Source organism: Manis pentadactyla, chromosome X, assembly GCF_030020395.1.
Source record: "Manis pentadactyla isolate mManPen7 chromosome X, mManPen7.hap1, whole genome shotgun sequence".
NCBI classification, from domain to species: domain Eukaryota; kingdom Metazoa; phylum Chordata; class Mammalia; order Pholidota; family Manidae; genus Manis; species Manis pentadactyla.
In genome coordinates, this window is record NC_080038.1 from 101,024,358 (window position 1) to 101,048,955 (window position 24,598).

Genomic DNA, 24,598 nt, shown 5'->3' on the forward strand with positions numbered 1-24,598 from the left:
ATGAGATCATATATCTGAAAGCACAGAGCCCAGCTCCTAGCTCCATGATTGTCTGTTTGATCTAAATGTTGAGGTAAAGCTTTGTATGGGGGACAACGGATCTTGGAGGACATTAATCTAATTGGCGAGACAAAACCCACACAAAGAAGATCACTAAGAAAATAATTATAGTATCAGACAGCAGGGTGAAAACTTTTGCAAAATTGCCAAGGGAATTTGGAAGAAATAGGTGATTGTAAAATGAGGTTAATCTGTGAAGGCTTCAAGGAGGAAGTACAGAACTACAAATGTGCTTTGGCAAAGAGGAGTAAAACGGCACGAAGCAGGCAAGCATGCAGGAAAGAAAGTAACTAGTGGCATTTATTGAGCACTATTGTGTGCAGGAGACATGCAGGTAGATTGTAGCAGGTTGCTTTAAAAGCAAGGTTTTGGGAACAAATGTAGGTTCAAATCCTAGCTCCACCACTTACTAGCTGTGTGATTATAGACAGGTAACTTATCCTCTCTGAGTCTCCATTTCTTTCCTTATAAAACAGAGGTAGTATCATCAACCTTCCAAGGTTACTGTGAACTTTGACTGATTATAAAATTCAATGCCTGATCTAATAAATGGTCATCCTTTCAGCATCTGCTCCATTCTGTCGGATCTAGTTCATGGCTGATCTCACACCATACCAAGCTTCCAATTTTCATTCCTTTAGAAGAGTGGCTTGACAAAATATTCTCGGCTTGCTCAAGCCACTGCATTCAGGTTGGGGGTGAGCAAGGTAGCTGAGACTTTCACAAATGAACATAACAGACCTAAGAAAATATGTGCACATGGATCTCATGGGCCTATACTCCTTGGGGTTACAATGCAATCTGTTCCCAAGAACCCCCTCCCCCACCCTTAAGTTAGAGGAGTCAGCCAAGGAGTCAATGATCACCTCGGGTGCTGGAAGAGAGCCATTGGAGTGGAACTGGCCTGGATTGGGCACGTTTGCCAGATCCTGCTGCCATGTGCTCTAACTTGCTCACCGTCAGCCCTCCAAGCTGGTGTCCTGCACAGCTATTTGCGAAATAAACCCACAGGAAAGAATGTTCTCACAGTCTCTGACTTTCCAGGGAAACAAGACTGTCTTTCTGCTGATGGGACAGTTATTAGTATTTGTTCATCTCCCTGTAGGGCACAGAAACATGACACAAACATTTTCCTTAGCCAGAGACTGGAAATCTCTTTGACTCTGGCTGTCACCAACAGGGCTAATAGATAGCTCTGTGTCACAGGCTGAGGCAGAGGGAAACAAGGGAGAATAAAGAGACAAAATAAGAGTGGCAGAAGAGTAAGGGGAAAAAATCCCTCTTTAGACTGATACTCAAGGCCCACTAATTCTAAGCAGGTATATTTTTTTGTCTTCTAGTCCCCCAAGGTCATGAGTAGAGTTGACCTTGTTTCTAGAAGGAGCAAGCAGCCACCTGCAGGGTATGAATTGTGACACTCTTGGAAAGGCCCCCACAGGCACTATAAAGCTGCCAGAAATTCCCACCATTAGTCATGCCTGTGAGTTAGAGTTGAAATATCTATTAAATTGCAAATACATTAGCTGAGAAAGGAAACAATTCTGGTCATTATCAGTCATGAATTCTTTATTTCATTGAGGTATTAGATTAGCCCCAGCAGAAGGCAAGTATCTGAAGAAATGAGCTACAGAGAAGACAGGACATTAGGACATTTAAGAGTTAGAGAAGGGGCAAAGATGTTATTCAGGGTGGGCTGGATAGGCTAGGAAAGGACAGGGTCACCTGAGAAAGGAGAGAGAAGCCTAGGAGGAAAGGCAAAGGAGCTGCTGCAAGCCGGTTTTGGTCATGAGATTTCTGCACCTGCAACTGTGCAAAAAAACAGTCACTTATGCAATGCACAGTCAGTCATGTGAAAGTTCCCTTAATGCAGTTAAGAATTATTGACTGCTGAGGTGTTTCCTCATTGTTACCCAAAAGGTATCAAGGAGATACATTCTCATGTGATAATCAGGACACAGGCATTCAGATCATGTTAACTGGATGCTCAGAGAGCACATGACGGAGAGAAAAAATAAGCCAATGATTTGATTGCCCCAGGGCCTCCCACTGCCCTGCTTCGGGGAGGCTTCAAGGCAGGTGCTTTATCCCCAGGGCTCTTCATTTATCTGTAACATTTAAGACCAACTTGCTTCATTATCTGAATCACTCTTCTCTGTGAGGTGATCAATTTGTCAATACCCCTCCTGTAGGATTACATCATAAATTGTGCCCTTCACTCTCTGCTTGGATCGACCAATCTATTGGATGGTGTGATGAGGATGGCTTCTGAATACTGTTGTTCTCAGTTTGTCTATTAATTGCTCTCTGAGCCACTTAAGGCTGTTGCTTTTTTTGTTTTGTTTTCTATTCATTGCTGGAGATTGGAATAGCAGAGCAGAATCTGAGCCATCTGCCCAGTTGCTTGTTTAAAAGTGCTACTGAACCAAATCCTTCAAGGCAAAGGCCACAAATAGGCAGCCCCCAAACTGAATTAAGCCTACAGGCATGTTTCATTTGGTCTACACAGTGATCAACAAGCCAGAGATTTCCATGTAAAAATCCAGACTTCTAGCATCTCTTCAAAAAGTAGAGGGCCTAACAGTACTGGATTCTTAACCTGACGTGACAGCAATCAGCAAGGGCTAAGTCAGTGGGGCTAGTACTCTCCAACTTGCCCCTGCTTGTTGCCTTGAACATCCACTCAGATGTATGACCTGCCTGTTTTCTGGAAGCACTTGCTCATTGACTAGGGTATTACCCCTTTGTTGGTTTGGATTCAGCCATTGAGCAAATGCTTTTCCTCTTATAGAAGGAACAGAATCAGGGCTGTTTCTTCTTCAAGTCAGGACAGTAAATTGGCAAAGGAACATTTTAAATAACAGGTTATTTCAGGATCCTTAGACCTGAGTTCTGGAGTCATCAACTTTGGATTCCTCCTGGGGTTGTATCACCTCTTCTTCTGGCCCAGAACCCAGGATTAAAAGACAGTGGGCAGAGTAAAGTAGGAGAGGAAAGCATTACATTTAGGGTAGAACATGGGGGTTCTAGTCCCAGTCATGTCATTTACCAGCTGCAACCCTGGGGCAAATGGCTTAAGTTTCATGAGCCATAGTTTACTCTTCTGAAAAATACAAATAGTAGTAGTGGTAGTGGTAGTAGTACTATCTTTGCTGCCAACTCCATAAAGTTCCGTGAGAAACAGAATGATATCTCAGAAGTGAAAGTGCTTTGAAATGATAAGGTGCCCTACAAAGAGAAAGCTCTCTTATTTGTACCTAACAAGAGCACTCACCAATGAAATAAGTACCTGAACAACTGAAGCTATGCATAAGGTTTGAATACCTACTATATGTTCAGCGGGGAAAAAAAAGGTCAACAAATCCTTATCCTTAAGGAGCTTAACAGGCTATTTTAGAAAATAAGATAAACAATAAAAGACTATAATGGTAAAACAAAGTTAATGCCAGCTAAGATTCTTATTGAAACTATTGAAGATACAGTCATTGGTAGGATGCCAGTAGAGCTAGGTATTTATATGGCTACTTACTTTGCTTTCTTACAGTTTTTTCTGTGAAAAGTTAGCATCCTCAAATGCTTTTGGGGGAAAAAATGTGTTCTGTGATCATGCAAGCTTAGGAAATGTCCTAAGCTATATACCATCCTCCTTTTAGAAAATCGTGATACATATTAGAATATTATATGCATTAAGATGCCCTGAAATGCCTTGCAAAAAAGAAAACTGTTTAACTTTGATCTAGCAGATAAATACATTGCCACAGACCTCTCTACATTCCCATCCCCTCCTCTTCTCTCTCCCACAAATAACTATTAACATCTCTTGAAATTAGAGCTCCACGGAATGCATTCTAGAAAACCTATTTGAAACACTATTTGTTCTAATAAACACATTTAAAATTTTCATAGGTTCCAAAGGGAATATAATTCTGTCTCTACCTGTTTTCAGAACCACATTAGAAACTTGGATGCTGGGCTCCTTGTTACACAGAATAGGCACTAATTTATATCTTGATTGGTGTTTACCAAATGAACCAAATTGTTTAGCCTGTTCTCCACTGTTTTACTTCCACTAGCTTAAAATCACTGTCACAACTACAGTGAACCTCAGTGGAATCTACTTTTTCTCAATAAGGATTTTAATATTAATAGAGCCATATGGCATCAAAACATGAAGGTTGGCAAATCCCATCTTCTGTATACTCTTGCTTTTCTTGGCTCCACGATTGTCTTTGTTTCCCTCTAGGCACCATCCTAAACTCAGATTTGATTCTGTGTGTCATTCCTACTGATCTGATCTAAGGTACTCACTGAGAGAGCTAAGGACTAGGCTGCGAAATGTCGACTATACCCTTTTCAGGGTCATCTAAGTTTCAACAGGCAATTATTGAAGACCAAATATTTGATATCCAAAAAGGACATTATAGTCAAATGATGGACACTGACATCAACAGTTTGACATCTTTTTTCAAAGTATGTAATATATATTTGGTGAATGAAATTGTATGGTTTGTGCTTAGTGGTGATTAAAAAGTTGTATCTGAGAGTCTGAAAGATGTAGTGCATATCTGTGCTCTGCCAGTTACAAAGTATGTGACCTTAGGCACATTACTTCACCTCTCTAAGTTTTACTTTCTTCCTCTATTAAATGGGGACACTAAAGGTTTCCACCCTCGTATGGTTGTTGTGAAGATTAATGAGAAAATAAATGAAAAACACTACTCAAGATGTCCACTACATGGTGAGCTCTCAAAAGGCATTAGCTCTCTGGAGGCCCCTTTTCTGATTATTACATAGTTTTTGGCTTACATATCACTTTTCCTGTTGTATTATCATTACCCAGTCAGAATCACCACTTCTATTTATTTGTTCCCCTAACTCTCTACTATAAATTTCTATGTTCCACTGTTTTTCCTAAACCCACTCTCACCCTTAATGTCTCAGCATTAACAGTAGAGGCATGAAGGAAGAAGGAGCCAGGGCCACAGAAAGCCTGGTTTCAAACCAGATGTTAAATTGCTTCCTCTGTCTGTAAATAGGTGCCATTCTCCACACCGGAGAAAGGGTATTTGTTAGAATAACTAAGCAATCTAAATGTCACCTGCAGCAGTGCACTACAGTTAGTTTGCACTTGGCAAGGTCAAATTAAAAGCACACACTAAAGCCATGTATTTGAATATCTTCACCAAATACTGATTCCAATTTCGACTTAGCAGTTTTACCAAGCTTTGTGTGTCCAGACTGTTTTGCTACTATTCCTTAATAGTAACCCAGCAGCAAATTTTTGAAACAGTCGCAGAATAAGCCTCTTTCTAGCCATTGCATTCAGACACCAATGGGTTAAGAGATTATCCCTAATGCAGTAAGGGTCCCAAATCAGGAACTCTGTAATAATCAAGGAGAAGGGTATTATTTGCATATTTCCCAGAGAACAGGTTAGTGTTTTCCTAAATAGCCAATGTACATTTCTAAAAAGCTGCATAAAATCATGCATTTATGAATGATTTGCCAGGTGAATGGTGAATTATCTTCCAAATACAGTTAATTAGTGCTGGCTTCCTGCTTGCTTCACTTGTTTGCTTTTGGGAGTCCTTGTAATTTATGTCTGCCTTTGACCTTCTCAAGGCAGACATTCTCCTCTACTCCCAGGAGAACCTATTCCACTATCTTGCCCATCCTCTCCCACTCCTCTTCTCCTCCTTCCATTATCACCAGTCAAATTATCACCTACCTTCTCACCATCCTAAGTATAATCAACTCTCCATTCTCTCCTTACCACTTCAACTAGCCCTTGGCACCATATCCAATGTGAGTATAAAGGAAAAAATATCTTTGAAACAGCTACCTAAAATATGCTGTGGGAGGTAAAACAATTAGCAAACAACTTTGGCAAATGTCCTCAACACATTATTGTCCATGTCTATTTGTTGTTAAACCTTCCCTACTCATCTGCAGCCTCTGCAGGGACCAAAAGATATGTCCACAATAACATCATACAATCCCGCTATGGTTTACATGTTAAAAGTGTTCCAGAAAAAGTTGCATTTAAATCAAATCTATTTTAATGCAGTAGGAAAGCTGGCTGTTTAAAGAAATCCAATGACAAATTTTTTTTATGTAGAAAAATAATTTCACAAAGCCAATGGTTACCTTCTAATTCATCAGTTTTGAATATCTGGTTCTTTTCATAGCTGATCTATTTAAAGCAAGTAGCACCTATACACTCTTAAGAGAACATTTGTTTGACTGAAGAAATATTTCTCAGATTTATAAATTTAAAAAGAACAGGCAGAAAATAAACTGTTGAAATTTTGATAATCTTTTTAAACTTATATACTTATAATACACAATTTTAAAGAACCTCTATCTATGTAATTTTGTAATTAACCAACCTAATTTCATATTGAAATTCCTACCTCATGCCTGCAAATCGCTAAACTCAAAACAAGTATAAGTGGGCTACTCTAATTCCAGCCTTATATTTTTAATTATGAGGACAATCTGTTTAATTGTTTTTTAATACTGAGCATACAAAGTACAAAATAATTTATCTAATATTGCAAATAAAAATAAACCTTCACAGGAAAACCTCTTGACCTTCCATACCAAGAAGCCATTTTGTTGCTATGTCAAGCATAAAATTTGTAGTGTGTGAATAAATACATAAATTTGATGTCTTCTTATATGAATGATGACCACTGGCCTAAGGATAATTTTGAATTATGTTTTCCAGTATATAATACATACTCAGTACATTTTTATTTAAAAGTTAAATGAAGAAATTACTGGTTTAGTGGCTGAGGTTGCTTTATCCCCACACTCTTGACCAAGAGCCTGTATTTTCATGACAGTCTTTAGGAGCTTAGGCAAAACAATTTAGGGCTTATGAAAATTAGTTACATGCATGTTTGTGTGTGTGTTCAAACCTATGGCTGACTTCTTTAACACCACGCTCTCACGATCCTCCAAAAGCATGCAATAGAATCATCCAGACAAAAAGGCAAGTTTGCATTCTTACTAATGGACTGAATTAGAATCTGGGGGAAAGAGATGGGAATCCATATTTAAGAAGCCTCATCTTTATCTTACCTTGATTCTTCCCCATGATTCTGATGCACATTAAAATAGAAAACCTCTGGGTGGTAGACATTTTAAAGCCATAGTCCAATTACACTAAAAGCTTAGGGCAAGTGAATTAACACTTAAAAAAAATACCCAAAATAAGTAACTATAGCTCTGCTTTCCAAAATGTAAAAGGGAAATAAAGAAGCAAATGTGTTGTCACCATAATCCATTAGATGGGAGCATAAAAGAGGTTTGGTGTTTATTTTGGTCCAACTTAAAACCCAGCCAAATCCTATAAGGTTACAAACTTCCGTAAATGATTCCCAAATGAAAGTGCTCTACAAGCACCTGATAAGAATTGTGTATCTCATTTTTTTAATGGTCAAAAGTGATGATGCCACAAGGATTTGTGCATGGTCGGGTCACTTATTAATGATGTCTAATTGCCTATGACTGACTCCTCTGCTTGAGTGAGTTAGGAAGTCTAGTCTGCATTTAGGAAATCAGAAAGCAATCAAAAGCAAGTCTTTGCTATTTGTGATTGGCCCAATAAGTAGTTATTTTGCAAGTTCACAGGGGAAAAAAACATGCTAGTTTAATTTTAAAAAATGATTTAAACCATCATAAAAGGTACTCTACAAATTCAGACTAAGAAGTAAAACTGTCATGTATCAGGATAGAGAATCAGGATACAGAACTGAAGTGAGTGTGTGTGTGTGTGTGTGTGTGTGTGTGTGTGTGTGTTAGTTTGTAATGAAAGTACATTTTTTATTCTTTGTGCTAACATTCACAAATTTGAAAAAAGACAAAAAAACAGGTGACCCTCAGGGATCAAAAACTTAAATATATGACTTATAGCAATGAGCTTACTTAGCAAGCGTCATTATTGGCAAACTGATTTTAACACTATCCACTACTCCGAGAAGGTAAGCTAGGCATAAACAAAAATGATATAGAAAGAAAACTGTATTCCTAACATTAGTAAGAGTGTTATAATTAACCAACTAGTTGACGTCAGCTGATTAGATGGTTAAATAGGTAATGTCCAAGGGCTTTAGTCATACGTTAATTAATGCAATTAATTTACAATTATCTGCATAATGTCAAATTTTACTATGTCTTATGTTTTATCCACAGTACAACTGTAAGCATACACACACACATATCTAAACCATTTATAAAAAGAAAATTAGGATTTTAAGCAGGCACAATAGGAGGTAGGCTTTTTGTCACATAGTTTGTTCAGGTCCATCACATCCACCGTCAGGAATCATTTTTATAGTATTATGGCATTAGATTATGTCCTATGTCTCTGAAATTACTTTCTAACATTCTCAACCAGATAAGAATATTTATTGTGAATTTCTCTTTTCCACTATGAGTAGAATTACTAGTTTACTGTTCACTTGTACTCAAATTTAAAACACATACTTACACACTGTTTGGAGCTGTTCCATTTAAGAATCACCATTTAAGAAGATCACAACAACATCACTCATTTATGAGCAACTTTGTATAAATGATATTTTGGGTGCAGTACAAGATTTCATTCTAAAAGCCCAGTAGCACCTCATTCTGAGGCAGCCTTTACCTGCAAGGAGATTGTACATACGGGTTGACTCATCATTCTAAAGAAGCTCCAGCGTATCTTCCCTGAGATGCTTAGAAACAATCAGTAATATCTTGGAGAGTTAAGAACATTTCACAAATGTTGATGACAGATATGCAGCGATTGGAATAATGTTCCCAAAATTAGATATCCATATTCTACTTATACCTTATCAGTACCACTTATTAATAGTGAGAATCCCAACTATTTGACTTGCAGTCGATTCTAAATTCACAGCACATTCATTCTTTGTTTTGGAAACTTTTTCTTCCCAAACCAAATTACACTTAAAATCTTATTTACCACAGTTTGATAGAATGAATTTTTACCTGTAACTTTCAATTCAGTTGTTCGTCTTACAAGTTTTCCTTCATACTTAAGTTCACAAGTGTAATTTCCTCCATCTTCTTCTTGAACTTCCTGGATTAGAAGAGCATTTCCTTTCTGTATTATTATGCTTCTCCACATTTTTGGCTTGCATTCCTGCAGAGAAAATATTAGCAAGTAAGCAAAAAATAAAAATTCACATTGCTAAGTCTTAAATTAATACTGGCAAGTTAGTACTTTCAGTTTTTGTACTGTTCTCTTTAGTAAGTCAATGATCTGAAAATATCACAAATGTGTCCTATCATGTCCAATATCTAATATGAAGAGCCACTTTAAAGGCCTGATCCCAAGAGCAGAAAGTCTTTAGAGCCATTCTACGAGAAAAACATACAAGCTCCCCAAATGCAAAAGAGGTATAACAGAACCTTAAAAGTTGCTAAATGTCATTTATAATGCCCTAGTACTTTCTATTTGACAGACATATTTCCTTAAAGTCCTAAAAGGATAGTGTTAACAACATAGTATTATTATTAAAAATTCATAACAGACTTCTACATCGGCATTGTAGACTACAATGGTTTCATTAATTATTTCTTATAGTAAAAACTAATACTAATATTCCAGAGTCTCTTTCCTCATAATCAAGAGATCCATTTGAGTGGGGTGGGACCAAGAAAATTAGGCTTAAGCAGTTATCCAGAAACATAGCTAGGTACGGTGAGGACACACTTTGTTCTAGCAGTGGAATGGAGAAACTACTCACTTACTTTCTGAGTTCAGTGATATATGACCAGAGAATAAGATTAGGGTTTTGAAGTCAATGTTTCTACTCTCCTGATGGGATGGTGAGGGAGTCTTAATACTGGGGTTGGACTTTGCTAGAAAGGAATGCTTAACACTTTCCCAAGAGTGACAAAGATATGACGATAACCGTGTATGTAAGAACATTCAGCCAAGTGGTTTGTCTTTTGGGAATTTTCTCAAACTACTTTTTAGATATTGTTCCAGTCTGTCTACCCCTCATCTCAAATGTTCGATGAAAGTGGTAGCCAAAAGGTGAACACACATCCAGAGGAAGTATAGGAGATAGCTTTAAAGGGGTGCTGAGTAATCAAGGTGTGGGTAAAACTGTCACACTTCCAGAGTATCTCTCCTGGCTTTAATGCATTTGCATATTCTCTGGAGTGGAGAGAAGTTCATCCCCATGTCAATGAGTAATTAACTGGGCAACCCAGGGCGAGTCTGAACCTGAAAGTTTAAGGGGAGGGGCTAGCTTGCTTGCTGGCTTGCTTCCTTCTGGAGCAGGGGAGAGAGACGGTGCTGGACTGCAGTTTGTAAGCAATAAACAGGTTTTAAACTTTACTTCTCCCTTTAACTAATTTCAGTTTTTAGAGGTATTTTGCCCTGGGATTTCCTCTCCCCAGACTTACATCTGGTGGCAGTTGACAGGATGCCTCTTGAACCTGAAATCTGTCATATTGGGTGCGACCTTTGGGAGGGCTGCTCCTGTGGATGGTAGGGAGGCCGCAGTGAATGCAGAGGCAGAGCATGCCACTTCACCTGTTATTACCCCCCCCAGCTGTGGGGCTTCCAAATTGGGAACCCCTAGTGGGGAACTGGTCTGGGATAAAGTACCTCTTAGAGGGGTGGGGCCTTCCCCAGAACTGGGGAAGGGTGGAAACACTGGAAGCTGCAGAATTAGCCCTCTGTGAGTTGGAAGACTGCTTGGAGACCTTAGGGGGCTGTGTAGCAACTGGCACTGTAGGATCTCTTCTCATCCACATAGTGGAAAATGTTATACAGGAGAAAGAGGATTATTGAGAGGGTTAGTGAGGAGAGAGAGGGACTTAGGCAGGAGAGAGACAAACTTCAGCATTGCTTGGAGGAGCTGCGCGATAACCTATGGGATGCTATTAAAGAAGAGAGACGGTTACTGAAAAGACAGGTCACACTCCTAGAAGAGTCCTGAGCAGCAAGCGGGGAGGCAGCAGGAAAAGCCATATAGCAGGAGGCCATGGGGGACAGGGAGGAAAGAGTAGTGCCTTCAGCCCTGGACATGGTGGAGGAGGAGCCATTGGTGGAGAAGCCCGAGGGAGAAGAGAAGGAGGTGGGGGCCACTGGCAGATCTGCTACCCAGGCCACTGCTGGAGGTACCATCTTCTCCTGTTTTAAAGGCCTGCCCAGCTATAATTAAGAAAATAAAAACGAAACAACCGTGGACTCCTCAAGGGGAGGATCAGCCCCCTCCCCAGGTTGTGGAGAACTCCATGCTCCGCCCCTATACCCAGGATGAGCTGGTGGACATGAGTGTCCGGTATAGGCAGAGGCCATCATAATCTCTGCCTACATGGCTTTTATGTCTCTGGGATATGGGGGTGGAAAACATTGTTGTGTCAGGTACTGAGATGAGTAAAATGGCTTCCCTGACAACTCACTCTACCCTCTGGCAGCAGTTGCAAAATGCCTGTCATGCCTCAGGGAATCAAACACTTCTGGAATGGCTGACAGGGGCCATCAGGATAGTTTGGCCTAATCAGGATGATGTATCATATTTTCCCAGTAGTTGGAAAACGTATGCAGAGCTCCAACAGATACTGCGGGAATTGGGTATGAAAAATATCTATAATATGGACCCCAGGGCCCTGACAAGGAGGTGTTCACTATAGGAATGAGAAATCTGGTGTTGCCTACAGCTCCCACATCTCTCTTTGGGTCCCTAGTGAATACTCTTGCCCCCCGACTGAGGGAAACCCATAAGTGGACAGAGGGAAGTACAGGCCATGACTGAAAGGAGAAGTGCAAAAGTCCCCGTGAGGCTCTCGAGGACCCAGATGTGGGTTGATTTGATAAAGGCAGGGGTAGTGAAAGAAAACTTGATGGACAGCCCAATAGAATCTTTTTAGAACTGTGGCACCAATTAAAGCCAGAGCAGCAGTTCCAGCCACTGAGGTCCAGGACACGGAAACCAGAGTCAAGGCCTCATGCCCAGCCTGTGTCTCTGTAAAACTTCATGGGAGACAGTACTCAGGATTTGCCTGAGCCCTCACCCCCACAGTAAGACAATTGGGCATCATGGTTTGACTGAGGGAGAGTCAAAGTCCCCACCTTGGGGGACATGGTGGGGACCAGAGGCCACACGTAGAATTAGCAATTCATGAGTCCCCCGTGAATGTACAATGTGTCCTGGAGCTGGTGGGCACAGGAGCTGAGTGTTCTTTGATTCATGGCAACCCTGAACATTTTCCTGGGACCCCTGCTGATAGATGGCTATGGGGGTAAGGCAATTAGAGTGAAGTAAGCCCAAATCTCATTGGGGATAGGGCATTTCCCCCCCAAGGAGTATACTGTGTACATGTCTCCCATCCCTGAATATATTTTGGGGGTAGACTTCCTGCAGGGCCTGTGGTTACAGACCACTGCAGGTGAGTTCAGACTGAGGGTACATGTGGTAAAGGCAGTTCTGAGGTGACATGCTAAGCACCCACCTGTAGCTCTGCCTATTCCTTGGCAGGTGACAAATATTAAGCAGTATAAATTGCCTGAGGGGGCACAAGGAAATTGGAGAAACTCTACAGGAGTTGGAGAGGGTGGGCATCATAAAGCCCACTCAGTCTTTTTAATTCCCCAGTGTGGCCAGTGAGAAAGCCAGATGGCTCCTGGCATATGACTGTAGACTACAAGGAATTGAATAAAGTCACATCCCCTTTGCATGCTGCTGTCCCTTCTATAGCAGACTTTCTGGACACCCTCAGCCATGAACTGGGAACATATCATTATGTAGTAGAGACCTTGCTAATACTTTCTTCTCTATTGACATAGCACAGGAAAGCCAGGACCAGTTTGCCTTCACGTGGGAAGGCCGGCAGTAGACATTCACTGTCCTTCCACAGAGATATCTCCACAGTCCCACCATCTGTCATGGACTTGTAGCCCAGGACTTGGCCACATGGAAGAAACTGCAAACAGTGCAGTTATATCACTACACTGATGATATTATGCTCATACTTGAATCTCTTGCAGATTTAGAAGGGGCAGTTCCTAGACTGCTGCAACATCTACAGGAAAAAGGATGGTCTGTGAACAGCACCAAGGTTCAGGGACCTGGTTTGTCTGTGAAATTCTTGGGGGTTGTCTGGTCAGATAAAACTAAAGTTGTTCCTGAAGCAGTTATAGACAAGGTCCAGGCTTTCCCCACCCGTACCACCGTGGCAGTATTACAAGAGTTTTGGGGTCTTTTGGGCTACTGGAGAGTGTTTATCCCTCACTTAGCACAAATTCTGAAGCCCTCATACCAGTTGGTATGAAAGGGCATCAGGTGGCACTGGGATGAGACATGTGCGGCTACTTTTACTGCTGCCAAGCAGGCAGACAAGGCCATACAGGCCTTGAATGTAATGGACTCATCAAGGCCCTGTGAACTAGATGTTCATGTAACCAAAGACGGGGTCTTTGGCAGCAGCTTGAACGGTCATGCCAACCTATTGAATTCTGGTCACAACTATGGAAAGGAGCAGACGTCCAGGTCACCTTGATAGAGAAGCAACTGGCTGCTGTGTACCACACCTTGCTGGCTGTGGAGTCCATTGCCAGAACAGCTCCGACCAAGGTAGTAACCACCTATCCTATCTTTGGGTGGGTACAAGACTGGTCCCAAAAGCCATGGAATGGCGTGGCACAGACACACTGGCCAAATGGGGTGCATATTTACAGCAGCGCAGTGCCCTCTCTACTAGCCCCTGAAGTAGAGAATTCCAGTGCTTATTGGGGCCAGTGACCTATACAAGTGGAAAGCAGGAAGAACTTGCTTTTCTGCCCTTGGTAGCCGAGACTCCTTATCAGGAGGGAAAAGATCCTATACCTAAAGCTCTTGGTACACAGACGGCTCCAGTTGTGGGCAGCCCCTGAAGTGGAGGGCTGTGGCTTTCCATCCTAAGACTGAGACAATATGGATGGAGGATGGAGAGGGGAAGAGCAGTCAATGGGCTGAGTTGTGGGCAGTATGGCTCATGATCACCCTAGGAGCCTTCTCCCATAGTTGTCTGCACTGACAGCTGGGCTGTCTATTGGGGCTTGACCCTGTGACTACTGACAGGGTACCATGCTAACTGGATGGTTGGTCACCAGCCCCTTTGGGGGCAAGAGTTGTTGCAAGACCTATGGGCCTCTGGTCAGACTAAGACTGTTACTGTATATCATGTGACTGGCCATTTGCCTTTGGCATCCCCAGGGAATGATGAAGCAGACACATTGGCCCAGGTGCACTGGCTAGAAGGAAAGCCTGCCTCTGATGTGACCCAATGGCTACACCAGTGTTTGTTGCACGTGGAGCAAAAGACATTGTGGGCTGTAGCCCAGAGTTGGGGCTTGCCATTGACCTTTGAAGAAATCAGCAAAGCCTGGAAGGAGTACCTTGTGTGCTCTAAGAGGGACTTACACCGAGTCCCACAGCAACATGGGATGATAGTAAGGGGGCTAATATGCCTTGTCAGGTGGCAAATAGACTACTTTGGGCCTCTGCCCATATCAGAAGGATATCAGTATGCCATGACTTGTGTGGACACAGCTACCGGACTATTGGTTGCTCTTCCTGCACGTCATGCAGAGATCAGCAAACCACCAAGAGGGGCCTGGAGCGTCTCTTTGCAGCCTATGGCCGGCCGCAGGTGATTGAGAGTGATCAAGGCACCCTCTTTACTGGACATGCATTACAAGAATGGGTACAGCAATTAGAAATAAAGTGGAAATTTCATGTACCATATAATCCTACTGGGGCAGGCATGATAGAGAGGTACAATGGTTTGTTGAAATCTGACGTGAAGTCGGACACCAATAGTCTATGGAGTTGGTCAGTTCACCTATGGACAGTGCTGTGGTGTTTGAATGAGAAGCCATGTAAATGAGCTTTGAGCCTTGTGGATATGCTCACATACCTTGCTGCCTCTCCTATGCAACTGTACATCCAAACCAAAGAAGAGTTACTGAAGCCAGGATATGGCCAGCAGAGCAACACCCTGCAGCCAGCCCCAACTGCATTAAGCCCTGGAGACACTGTTGAATGGACCTGGCCCTGGACATTTTGACACATGGACCAGCAATGGCTGGCCCTCTGGCACCTTGGAGGAAAGGCCTGGAAGCTAGCCTCCTGTGTATTCCTGGAATAACAGCTGAATGGCCCCCAAAGGTCATGGTAGTGTACCCAAAATGTCCAGGAGGTAAGAGCATCTTGCAGAGTTTTGTTTTATCTTTACAGCCAGTGCATATACCTCCTATAGCCCTATATATTGACCCATCTGTAACTCCCACAGGGAGAGGGGTGAAAGTCTGGCACACTAGACCAGGAAGAGATCCCGTTCCTGCCACTGTTTTATCACAGGACCACTCTCTTGCATGTATCCTACCTGATGGACAAGATTTGCCTATGCTGGTGTCATTAAAACACGTATCTTTCTGTCCTTAAGGTTATTTTCTCCTACAGTCCTTGTGGCCTGAATGTGTCCCCTGGCTGCAGCTGCCGCATGATGATTGCTCTGAACCCTCAGCTACTGCCTGCCTATGGAATGAATAAACTATGGACTTAATCTGCATGGGACTTTGAACCTAACTGAATCCTCCGGCTTGAGAATTATCATGATTGTGTTACTGTTGTCAAGAAAAAAATGCTTAAAGAGAGTATTGACTTCATCTAATGTTTGGTAACATGGTTTTAGGAATGAGTAAACAAATGTAGAAATATATTTTGTGCTGCAAAGGCTGAATCCTCTGGCTTGAGGATTAGCATGATTTTATTGCTGTTGCTATTGTTATATCATTAGTCTGGTCACAATGCTCCAGTTTTGTCGCCCAGGGACCACTGCGGAAGAAGGGGAGTGAGTAGATTGTAAGGCAAGATTTCAAGAGGGGTGGCCTGTGGGTAAAATTGTAACATTTCCAGAGTATCTCACCTGGCTTTAGTGCATTTCCATACCCTCAGGGGTGGAAAGAAGTTCATCTCCATGTCAATGGGTAATTACCCGGGCAACCCAGGGCGTGTCTGAACCTGAAAGTTTAAGGGGAGGGGCTGGCTGGCTTGCTGGTTTGCATCCTTCTGGAGCAGGGGAGAGAGATGACACTGGATTGCAGTTTGTAAGCAATAAACAGATTTTAAACTTTATTTCTCCCTTTAACTAATTTCAGTTTTTAGAGGTATTTTGCCCCGGGATTTCCTCCCCATATTTACACAAGGGAAAGGTATTTTATCATCTAAATTCTGAGTCTGTCATTTAAGGCAATAAATAAATTGACTGTGGAGAAGGAGGTGTAAATTACAGTTGAGACCACCTTCCACTTTCCCCCCTATAGTATCTACAACACCTCTTCTACCTCTCCTTCTTGCCACTCCCCCTGCCACCCTCCATACACACATCCTAAATATTCACATAAAGGTAGAACTGGTGCTAACTCTCAATTCCCAGCTCTGCATGCTTGTGTATATGTTGTGTGTGTGTGTAAAATGATTTGGGAGTACAGGTACCCACTGTAACAATTTTTCTTCTTTTATGATAGCAGGAGTTTTGACAACAAAACTCAAAAACAGGCACTTAACTTCACAGGTATAATATTTAGGAGATATTCTTTCTTTATGTCCAATACAACTACCCACACACATTGTCAGAGAGTAAATAAAAGTAATACTAGCTAGGGCATCTAGATACAAGGCTGCTTCACTCCCTAGGGTCTTCCCAAAGAACAGTTAAGGGTTTGTCTGAAATTATATTACATACCATGTCTGGCAAGGTTTATCACCTATATGAGATTTGCTTCTCAGTTAAACCTTGGGATATAAGGTTTCTGGGAAAATGATGAAGAAACTCTGAACAGAAAAAAAAGTAGTCCTGCTGCTACTATTGTCATACAATAATAATCCACAATTATTTTCACATTGCTTCCAACTCTGATAGTCTCAAATTTCTGAAGAATTAGTCTGAAGGTCATTAAACAAAAATATGGTCCCTTTGGGCATTTTGAGAGGAAAAGAAAATGAAAACTGAGCTGCTTCACTTTCACATACTAGAGGTCGGGGAGCAAATGAGCCCACACACTCATTTTATTCAAAACCAAATGGCACTGTTTTCTGATGTCATTTTGGGTGAAAAGTCCATTACAATTAGCTCAAATCATTTTCATTTTCCATGCACACTGCTTTGTCTTCTTCCTAGAGAGTAAAATCTAAAGAGTATATAGGAACTAGAAAATAACTCCTGATGAAGAACAGCCTGGAATTTTTACACATTCTCTGGGATAGATCTAGATAGTCCCAAGTGCTTTCAAAATTGCCATCTAGCCTTATAAAGGATTCTTTATACCTAATGGAGTTTTTTTTAAAACTGTGGCATAGAAAATCTTAATTCAAGTCACTTTCACCCTTCTGGAGACAATGTGGTGCAGATGAAAAGGCAAGCTGCCTTTAGAGGAAGAAGCCTGGATTATGTCTCCTCCAAACCTCTGGCTCTGGTTGGTGAAAACTGGTGCTAATGGACTAGTAAGATAAAAACCAATCTTCACAAACTGGTTAACCATCCCCCACCAACATAATACCTTAACCTACTGAAAATGTAGAGCTCCTAGGAGGCCTCGCCAACACTCATCCTAGCAGGTGGGTAAAGGAACTCTATTTTGTTCAGAAGAGCTTTATAGATGACCATCACCAACTCACCCTTCATAAAGTCACCTCATTGGCTATTCTCCCCACATTTGGCTGCCTATATTGAATCTCAGAAATCTTCCATGCTCTTTACTCTATTATTTGTAGCATCTCCTCCTTAAGCTGCTGGCTGCTATGCTTACTACTTACTATCAGTGCTTTTCTCCCATCCCCAATTTTCCTGCCACCTTTTCTACTGGATAGGCAATATCCCCACACATCATTTCCCCCAGACCTGTTTAGTTTAATTCTGACAGACTGTTAGGAAAAGAAGTCTGAAGCACATAGGTGAAGTCTCAAGGGGGCTGTTTATCCGAGGTAATGGCAGATCACCAAAGTCTCAAATGTGAGCAGACCCCTAATATTATCCTTAGTCTTTAAGTCCCCTATTATTTAATGCCCCAAAGACCATTAAACTAGACTTCATCAGCTTGAGGTTTTGCTGAAGGCCTGTCTTGCTGGAAGTGCCTAAGTTCAACAAATAGCTCTAGTTCATGGCCTGGATGTCCTCTCATAGAACAGTTTACTGTAGGACATCCTCACTCAGTCAAAATAATGCCATCCCTTAAAACCTAGCTTCCTTACCTCTTTCCCAGACTTTCAAATGGAAGATAGCACTTTCCAGCTGTTGCCAGACTGGGAGCACAGGATGTTCAATGGAAACATCTGTTGACCAAGCCCCTTGAAGTAACCTGTTGCTAGGCCCATTTGGATCTTGGAGTTTCTATCCTAAACTATTCACCACTGTAGTCACAGTCCACATCTGAAATAGCACCATCATACCCACACGTGTTTTTGAATCAGTCTGATTTGTTACCGAAGATTTATTTAAATATTTATTCTAATTCTGAGGTACAGACACAAAGCAGCTGTGCTGTGCAACCGTAAGCCAACTTCTGGTCCTCAAAGCACCATTGTTCAAATACCTAAAACTCATCTTCTCAGACCCAACTTCTCTCCTTTTCCTAGAAGACTGGACTATTCCACAGAGTATCTAGGTATCTACCTAAGAATCTGTAGGGAACACGAACTTTCCTCAAATACAAATGGAAGGGATAGAAGCACAGTTGTGAATTAGGTATCAACCTTGTCCTTTTCAGACCTATCTCTACCCCAAATGCCTAGGATAACCCACCCCAGAGAGTCCTTGCTCTCTCCAACTCTACTTCTCCAACTTTCTATCTTCACCTAATGTTAAGTTAGTATACCACAGTGGCTAAGAGTATGAGTTCTAGACTCAAATATTTGGGTTGGAATCCCAAGTTGTATGTTCTTGAGCATGTAACTTAATTGATATAAACTTCAGTTGCTTCACTTGCTTAGAAAAGGGATGGTGGTAATTATAATTACCAATAGAGGTGAAAATGAGGACTAAATGAGGTAATGCATGTAAATGCTCTGTAATATAGAGCACCACATGCTAAAAACACTCAATAAACATTACTATTATTTATTAGTATTATTACCCTCAGTAGTCTGCTTTCACATCATGTACATATGTATTATGATATGTTAATGACTGTCAGGAGTTAACATGACTTACACTTCTACAGGAGTCTGGAGACCACCCAAAAACCACCCGAATTTTTAATTCTAAGGCTGGGGTCGACTTCCACTTTCTGATTCTACATGTGAAGGGCTTGGAAGATGTCACCAACATCCTCACAAGACAAAAACTGAAAATCAACAACTCTTTTTATATCCATCAGATAATTGAAGTCACAGTGAAAACTGCTGGCCCAGAAAGTGGAGAGACAGGGAGAGACAGAGAATCACAGCTTCCTGGGAGCAGAAGCATCCACAGGAGCTAGCAACTGGGACCCCACGGGTTTTTATATCTCAAGCTAGTTCACACTGAGGTCTCCAGAAATTAATCAGTTGTCCTTTAAGTGTTCCTACCAGTCTTGGGGAGTGAGTCACACTTTTGTGAGTTTTACCTCTAGGAGCCCCATCAAATTCTCAGGATAAAGATCAGAGAAAAATCCACTCATTCTTCTGGCAGAGGAAGAAGAAAGTAACCATTTAAAAATATACCCAAATAGCTCTGTTCTCCTTACTAATAGCCTGCCTGCAAAGGACCTGGGGAAGGGAAATGTCCAACTCTAGCCCCCCGTAAACTTTGAAGCAGGGTAAGAAAAATAGCCAGCTCCAGCCCCCTCTGTTTTTCCTGTCTCACTTAATGGTGGGTGGGATGGAATCTGAGAAGGACTTGTGATGGACACAGCCCAGGGACAAGGCTCACTAAAAGACTGAAATCTAACCATAGGATTATAGGATGTTTCCCCCTTACCCTATACCTTATCAACCCATTCATAGGGCTCCTGTATGATAACAATTATTACAGCTGAAAGAACTGCACAGTTCAGACCTTATTTAAGCAGAGGTCTCTAGGGAAACCCAAAGATAACAGGGGAGTGAAAAACAAGGACACCAGAGGGAATTTTCTCCACTAGCACCTAAAGCTATGGCAAGCAATAAACACAGCCTAACTCTTTAGCCAGGTATACGTAACATCCTTACACTAAAGGCCTATTTACCTCAGTTTCTTTTATCCAGTACATCACATTTGGCTTTCAACAAAACTTTACAAGGCATGCTAAGAGATAAAAAAAACACCATTTAAGGAGAGATAACAAGCTTCAGAACAAGGCTAAGATATGGCAGAAAATTTGGAATTGTCAAATTTAAAATAACTATGATTAATATGTTAATATACCTGACAGAAATAATGGACAACATGAAAGAACAGAAAGGAGATGGAAACTCTTAGAAAGAATAAAAAGGGAAATGCTAGAAATCAAAACACTGTAATAGAAATAAAGAATGCCTTTGATAGGTGCATTAATAGACTAGACATGGCTGAGGAATGAATCAGTGAGTTTGAAGGTTTGTCAACATGAGAGTGGCACTAAGCTGAGACCAGATACTAAAAGCCTTATATTCCATTCTAAGATAGTTGTATATTATGAGGGTTCAAATCCCAGCTCTGTCACTATATAACCTATCTCTTAAGCCTGTATTAACAATTGAATTAGGTAATGAATGAACATGCTTGTCACAGAGTCAGGCCCTGTAAATACTCGGTAAAAAGGAGCTATTAACTAAATGGTTTTATGGAATTATTGGGGTGCTTTAAATAGTCGCATCCTATGATCAGATCTATATTTCTGAAAGATCATTCATATATAAAAGGTAGTCAGACTGTATAAATAAACATTGTTTTAGAGGCTTTAATTTGCTTTAAATTGTTTTTACCCCTTGAATGTCAGTAAGAATATATAGGAAGTCCCTTCTAAGCCTGGATTATTATAACAATATAAGGAAGATCAAGAGCAAACTCCTGCTAAATTTGAGAAAAGCATACACATTGAAATAAGATTATTAAAGCTGACAAAACATATCATTTTGATAAATTAAGAAACTGTACAATCAAAACTCAACCTTCTAAGACCTTCATTCCTAATTACCAAAAACCAGCAGCAACCCAAAGGGCCATCAACAGGTGAATGGATAAACAGTAATACATATTTGCAGTAGAATATAGGCCAGTAATAAAAGGAATGGACTATTGATATACACCACAACATAGACAAATCTCAAATGCATCCTGCTAAGCAAAAGAAGACAAGCACAGAAGGCTACATATCATACTAACCCACTTATATGACATTCTGGAAAATGCAAAGTAACAGGAACAGAAAACAGATGAGTTTTACCAAGGACTGGGGCTAGGAAGAGGGAAGTGACTACAAAGGAACATGAAGGTACCTGGAGTGATGGAAATGTTCTATGCCTTGATTGTGGTGTATACACTTGCCAAAACACATCGAATTGTACAAGTAAAAAAGGAGAATTTTATGTCTGTAGATTATACAGAATAACAAGACTTTTTAAAAGAACTCAAATTTAAATTTCCAATTAGAGTCTGAGATGTCTTAGGTAGCTTTATTTCTAGCTTCCCATGTAACTTCCCTTTCCATAGTAGCAGCAAATATTAAGTAAGGACTTTAGTCAGATTTTTATAACATGTCTGGGATATATGACAGATATTATTACATCTATTTCATATGCAGGGAAACAGATGCCCAGTGACATCCAAGTCTAACTCAAGTACTTATCCACATTAATTGTAGAATGGTGACCAGAATCCAGGTCCCCAGACTCAAAGACCAGTGCTCCTTACATATATCAAATAGCCACTCATCCCATATTAACCCACCTTCTTTATAATTTACAAATAGCAAAGAACCCCTCTTCACTCCTAATGGTGTAGTATCTAGGAATAAAAACAAGGATAAATGCATGTTAAACCTTGTGTCACTATCTGTAGTTTTAGGGCACACTAACTGAAGTCTTCATGGGTTTTACAGCTCATTCCTTCTGAATAAAACTGTCTTTGAAAACTCTAGCTATGAGAGTAAAAATTTAAGTATGGAATGCAATTTTATGGTTACAAAAGAAGGCATATGCTAATATCATTAAATTTCCAAAAGGGATTTAAAATCCCAAAGCATTTTGTCAAACCATTTCTTTTTGGCAAGAAAGGTTTGGTCATTTCGGCTGTGGTATTTATGAAGTGCCCAATGACCTTTTTTTCCCCTTTAAGAAACTTTTCAGAATGTATAGCAAGATAAATTAATGCAAAGCTCTTAACTTTGGAAGCTTAACTCATTGTCATGAGTGATGGCATTTAGAAATGGGCATTCCTAAATTATTATTTTAGTGGTGAAATCAATTACTTATAATCTATCTGTACTTTTTCTTAAACATGGTATGAGTCAGAGATCTAATTCTTTTCCAAGTGAATAATCAATTATGTGCACATCATTTTTTAATAAGCCACCATTGTTACCCTTCCACACCCATTAAAATTAAGTGTTATCACATACTAAGTTCTCATACATACATATTTTTAAATCTGTTTTTGGATTCTCTGTTCTATTCAACTGATCTACTTATCTTTTCCTAAACTTATTATTTTAATTATTGCGGTTCAGTAATTTTAGTATCACGTAGGCTAAGTCCCCTCTCTGGAATGTTTTTCTCAGTATTTCCTTGTCAATTCTAGTACATTCATTCATCCATATAAACTTTATAATGTTTATCATGTTATCTAATTCCAAAAAAATTATATTCTAGAAAATTGGGTTATTTATATGAAATTGGAAAGAACTTATCTTTTATTCTATGAGATCTTCCCATGCAGAAATACATTCTGTCTCTCCATTAATTTAGACCTTATTTGATGTCCTTCAATGAAATTATATTTTTATATAGGACCCTCCCATTTTTCTTAAATGTATCCCAAAGTGTTTTATGTTTTGTCATTGTTGTAAATGGGATCGTTTCATTTTTCCCTTTATATGTCTAACTGATAATTGCTAGCAAAATCAAAAGTTATTGAATATTTTGTATGTTTTTATTAATCTAACTTATCAAATTGTCTCATTACTTCTAATTTTTGTTAAGTCTGTTGGGTCTTCTTAATGTACAATTACATAATCTGAAAAATAAGCTTATTTTGTCTCTTCTAATATTTATACAGCATATTTCATTTAATTTTCCTACTGCATCAGCTAGAACTTCCAAAATGATGTTAAATAATAGTAGTGACAGAGACATTCCTATCTTGTATGTCATGGATGTAAGGATATATGCATGTTTACAAGGATGTTCATTGCAACACTGTGATTATTTTTTAAAAACTAGACAAAACTTGAATATCCATCAGAAGAACTGCTAAATAAAGCAAGGTTATTTCTATCCTATGAACTATGATACAGCTATTACAAATGAGTTAAATCTATTATCAACACGGAATGATGTCCAAGATACATTAGTATGTTACACAGAGAGTTGAAAAGTGATATATACAGTATGTTCCCATTTTTATAGAAATGAGGAATGGGGAAATATATGTATGTATGTATACAAATAATTAACATATATAAAGACAGTGTGTTAGCATAGAGGAAAGTGTGGGATGATATAACCAACAGGTAACATTTAGTTACCATAGATGGCTGAAATGGAGTGGAAGATTTGGGTACAATTGACTTAATACATATCATTGTTTGATTTGCCAAAATGATCACAGTTTTTAAATATATATACATAGATACATACAATCACTTATTTTGGCTGGTCTCTAAACTTTTTGTAAAACTCAGTAAATTTGAAAACAGAAAAGAGAAATGGGTTTCGATAGACTTAAGCAAATCACATAAACCTCTTGGGTTTTGATTTTCTGACATATAAGAGAAATAAGTTGTGCTGGATAGACTCTAAGGTCCCTCTGATTTTATAATTCCTTCAGCTTAGTTCACTTTGATCTTGAAAAAAATCTCTTTCTGGTTAGAGTCCCTTTGGACACTTAGAATCATTAAGGAGTGCCTCAGAAGGATTTCAGGAACTTTTCCCAAAGTACCAATTTTGAAAGAGCATTCTATGTACATCAGTGATGAGTAGTAAATGCATAAGATATGCACTTAGCAGAGCAATCAGAATGGCATTATAAGAAGAATATGTATTAGAAGTCAGAAGTTCAGGATATGAACCACTAATTGGCCATGTATTAGCTAAGAGATTTTCTGTAAGTTATTTAAGTTTCCTCATGTGTAAAAAGATGATGATAAGAGCCACCAGTAAGTAACATCACCTTCTTTTGCTAAAAGATGGAGTTCAGGTCAAAGGGATATAGCCTTCTTCCACATACCTCCTGCAATCCAAGTACAACCAGGATTGACTTACTCATCTTTAGGTAAAAAACTATGTGTTACACTTACGGCAAAGTAGAGCAGAGTCTCCAAACCAGTGGTCCACAGTACCCTGGGTGTGCTAGAGGAGAATTACTAGTGTATAAA

General features: G+C 40.0%; 1 protein-coding gene across 2 annotated transcripts in view; it reads right to left on the bottom strand.

The window, feature by feature from the left end:
• The window catches only part of IL1RAPL2 (interleukin 1 receptor accessory protein like 2), a 565,994-nt gene that overhangs the window by 458,697 nt on the left and 82,699 nt on the right, over positions 1 to 24,598 (bottom strand). For both annotated transcript variants that reach the window (XM_036924997.2, XM_057495438.1), the window contains exon 3: positions 9,058 to 9,211. In XM_036924997.2, the coding sequence (XP_036780892.2) occupies positions 9,058 to 9,211 (154 nt within the window). The remainder of the gene's footprint in view (positions 1 to 9,057; positions 9,212 to 24,598) is intronic.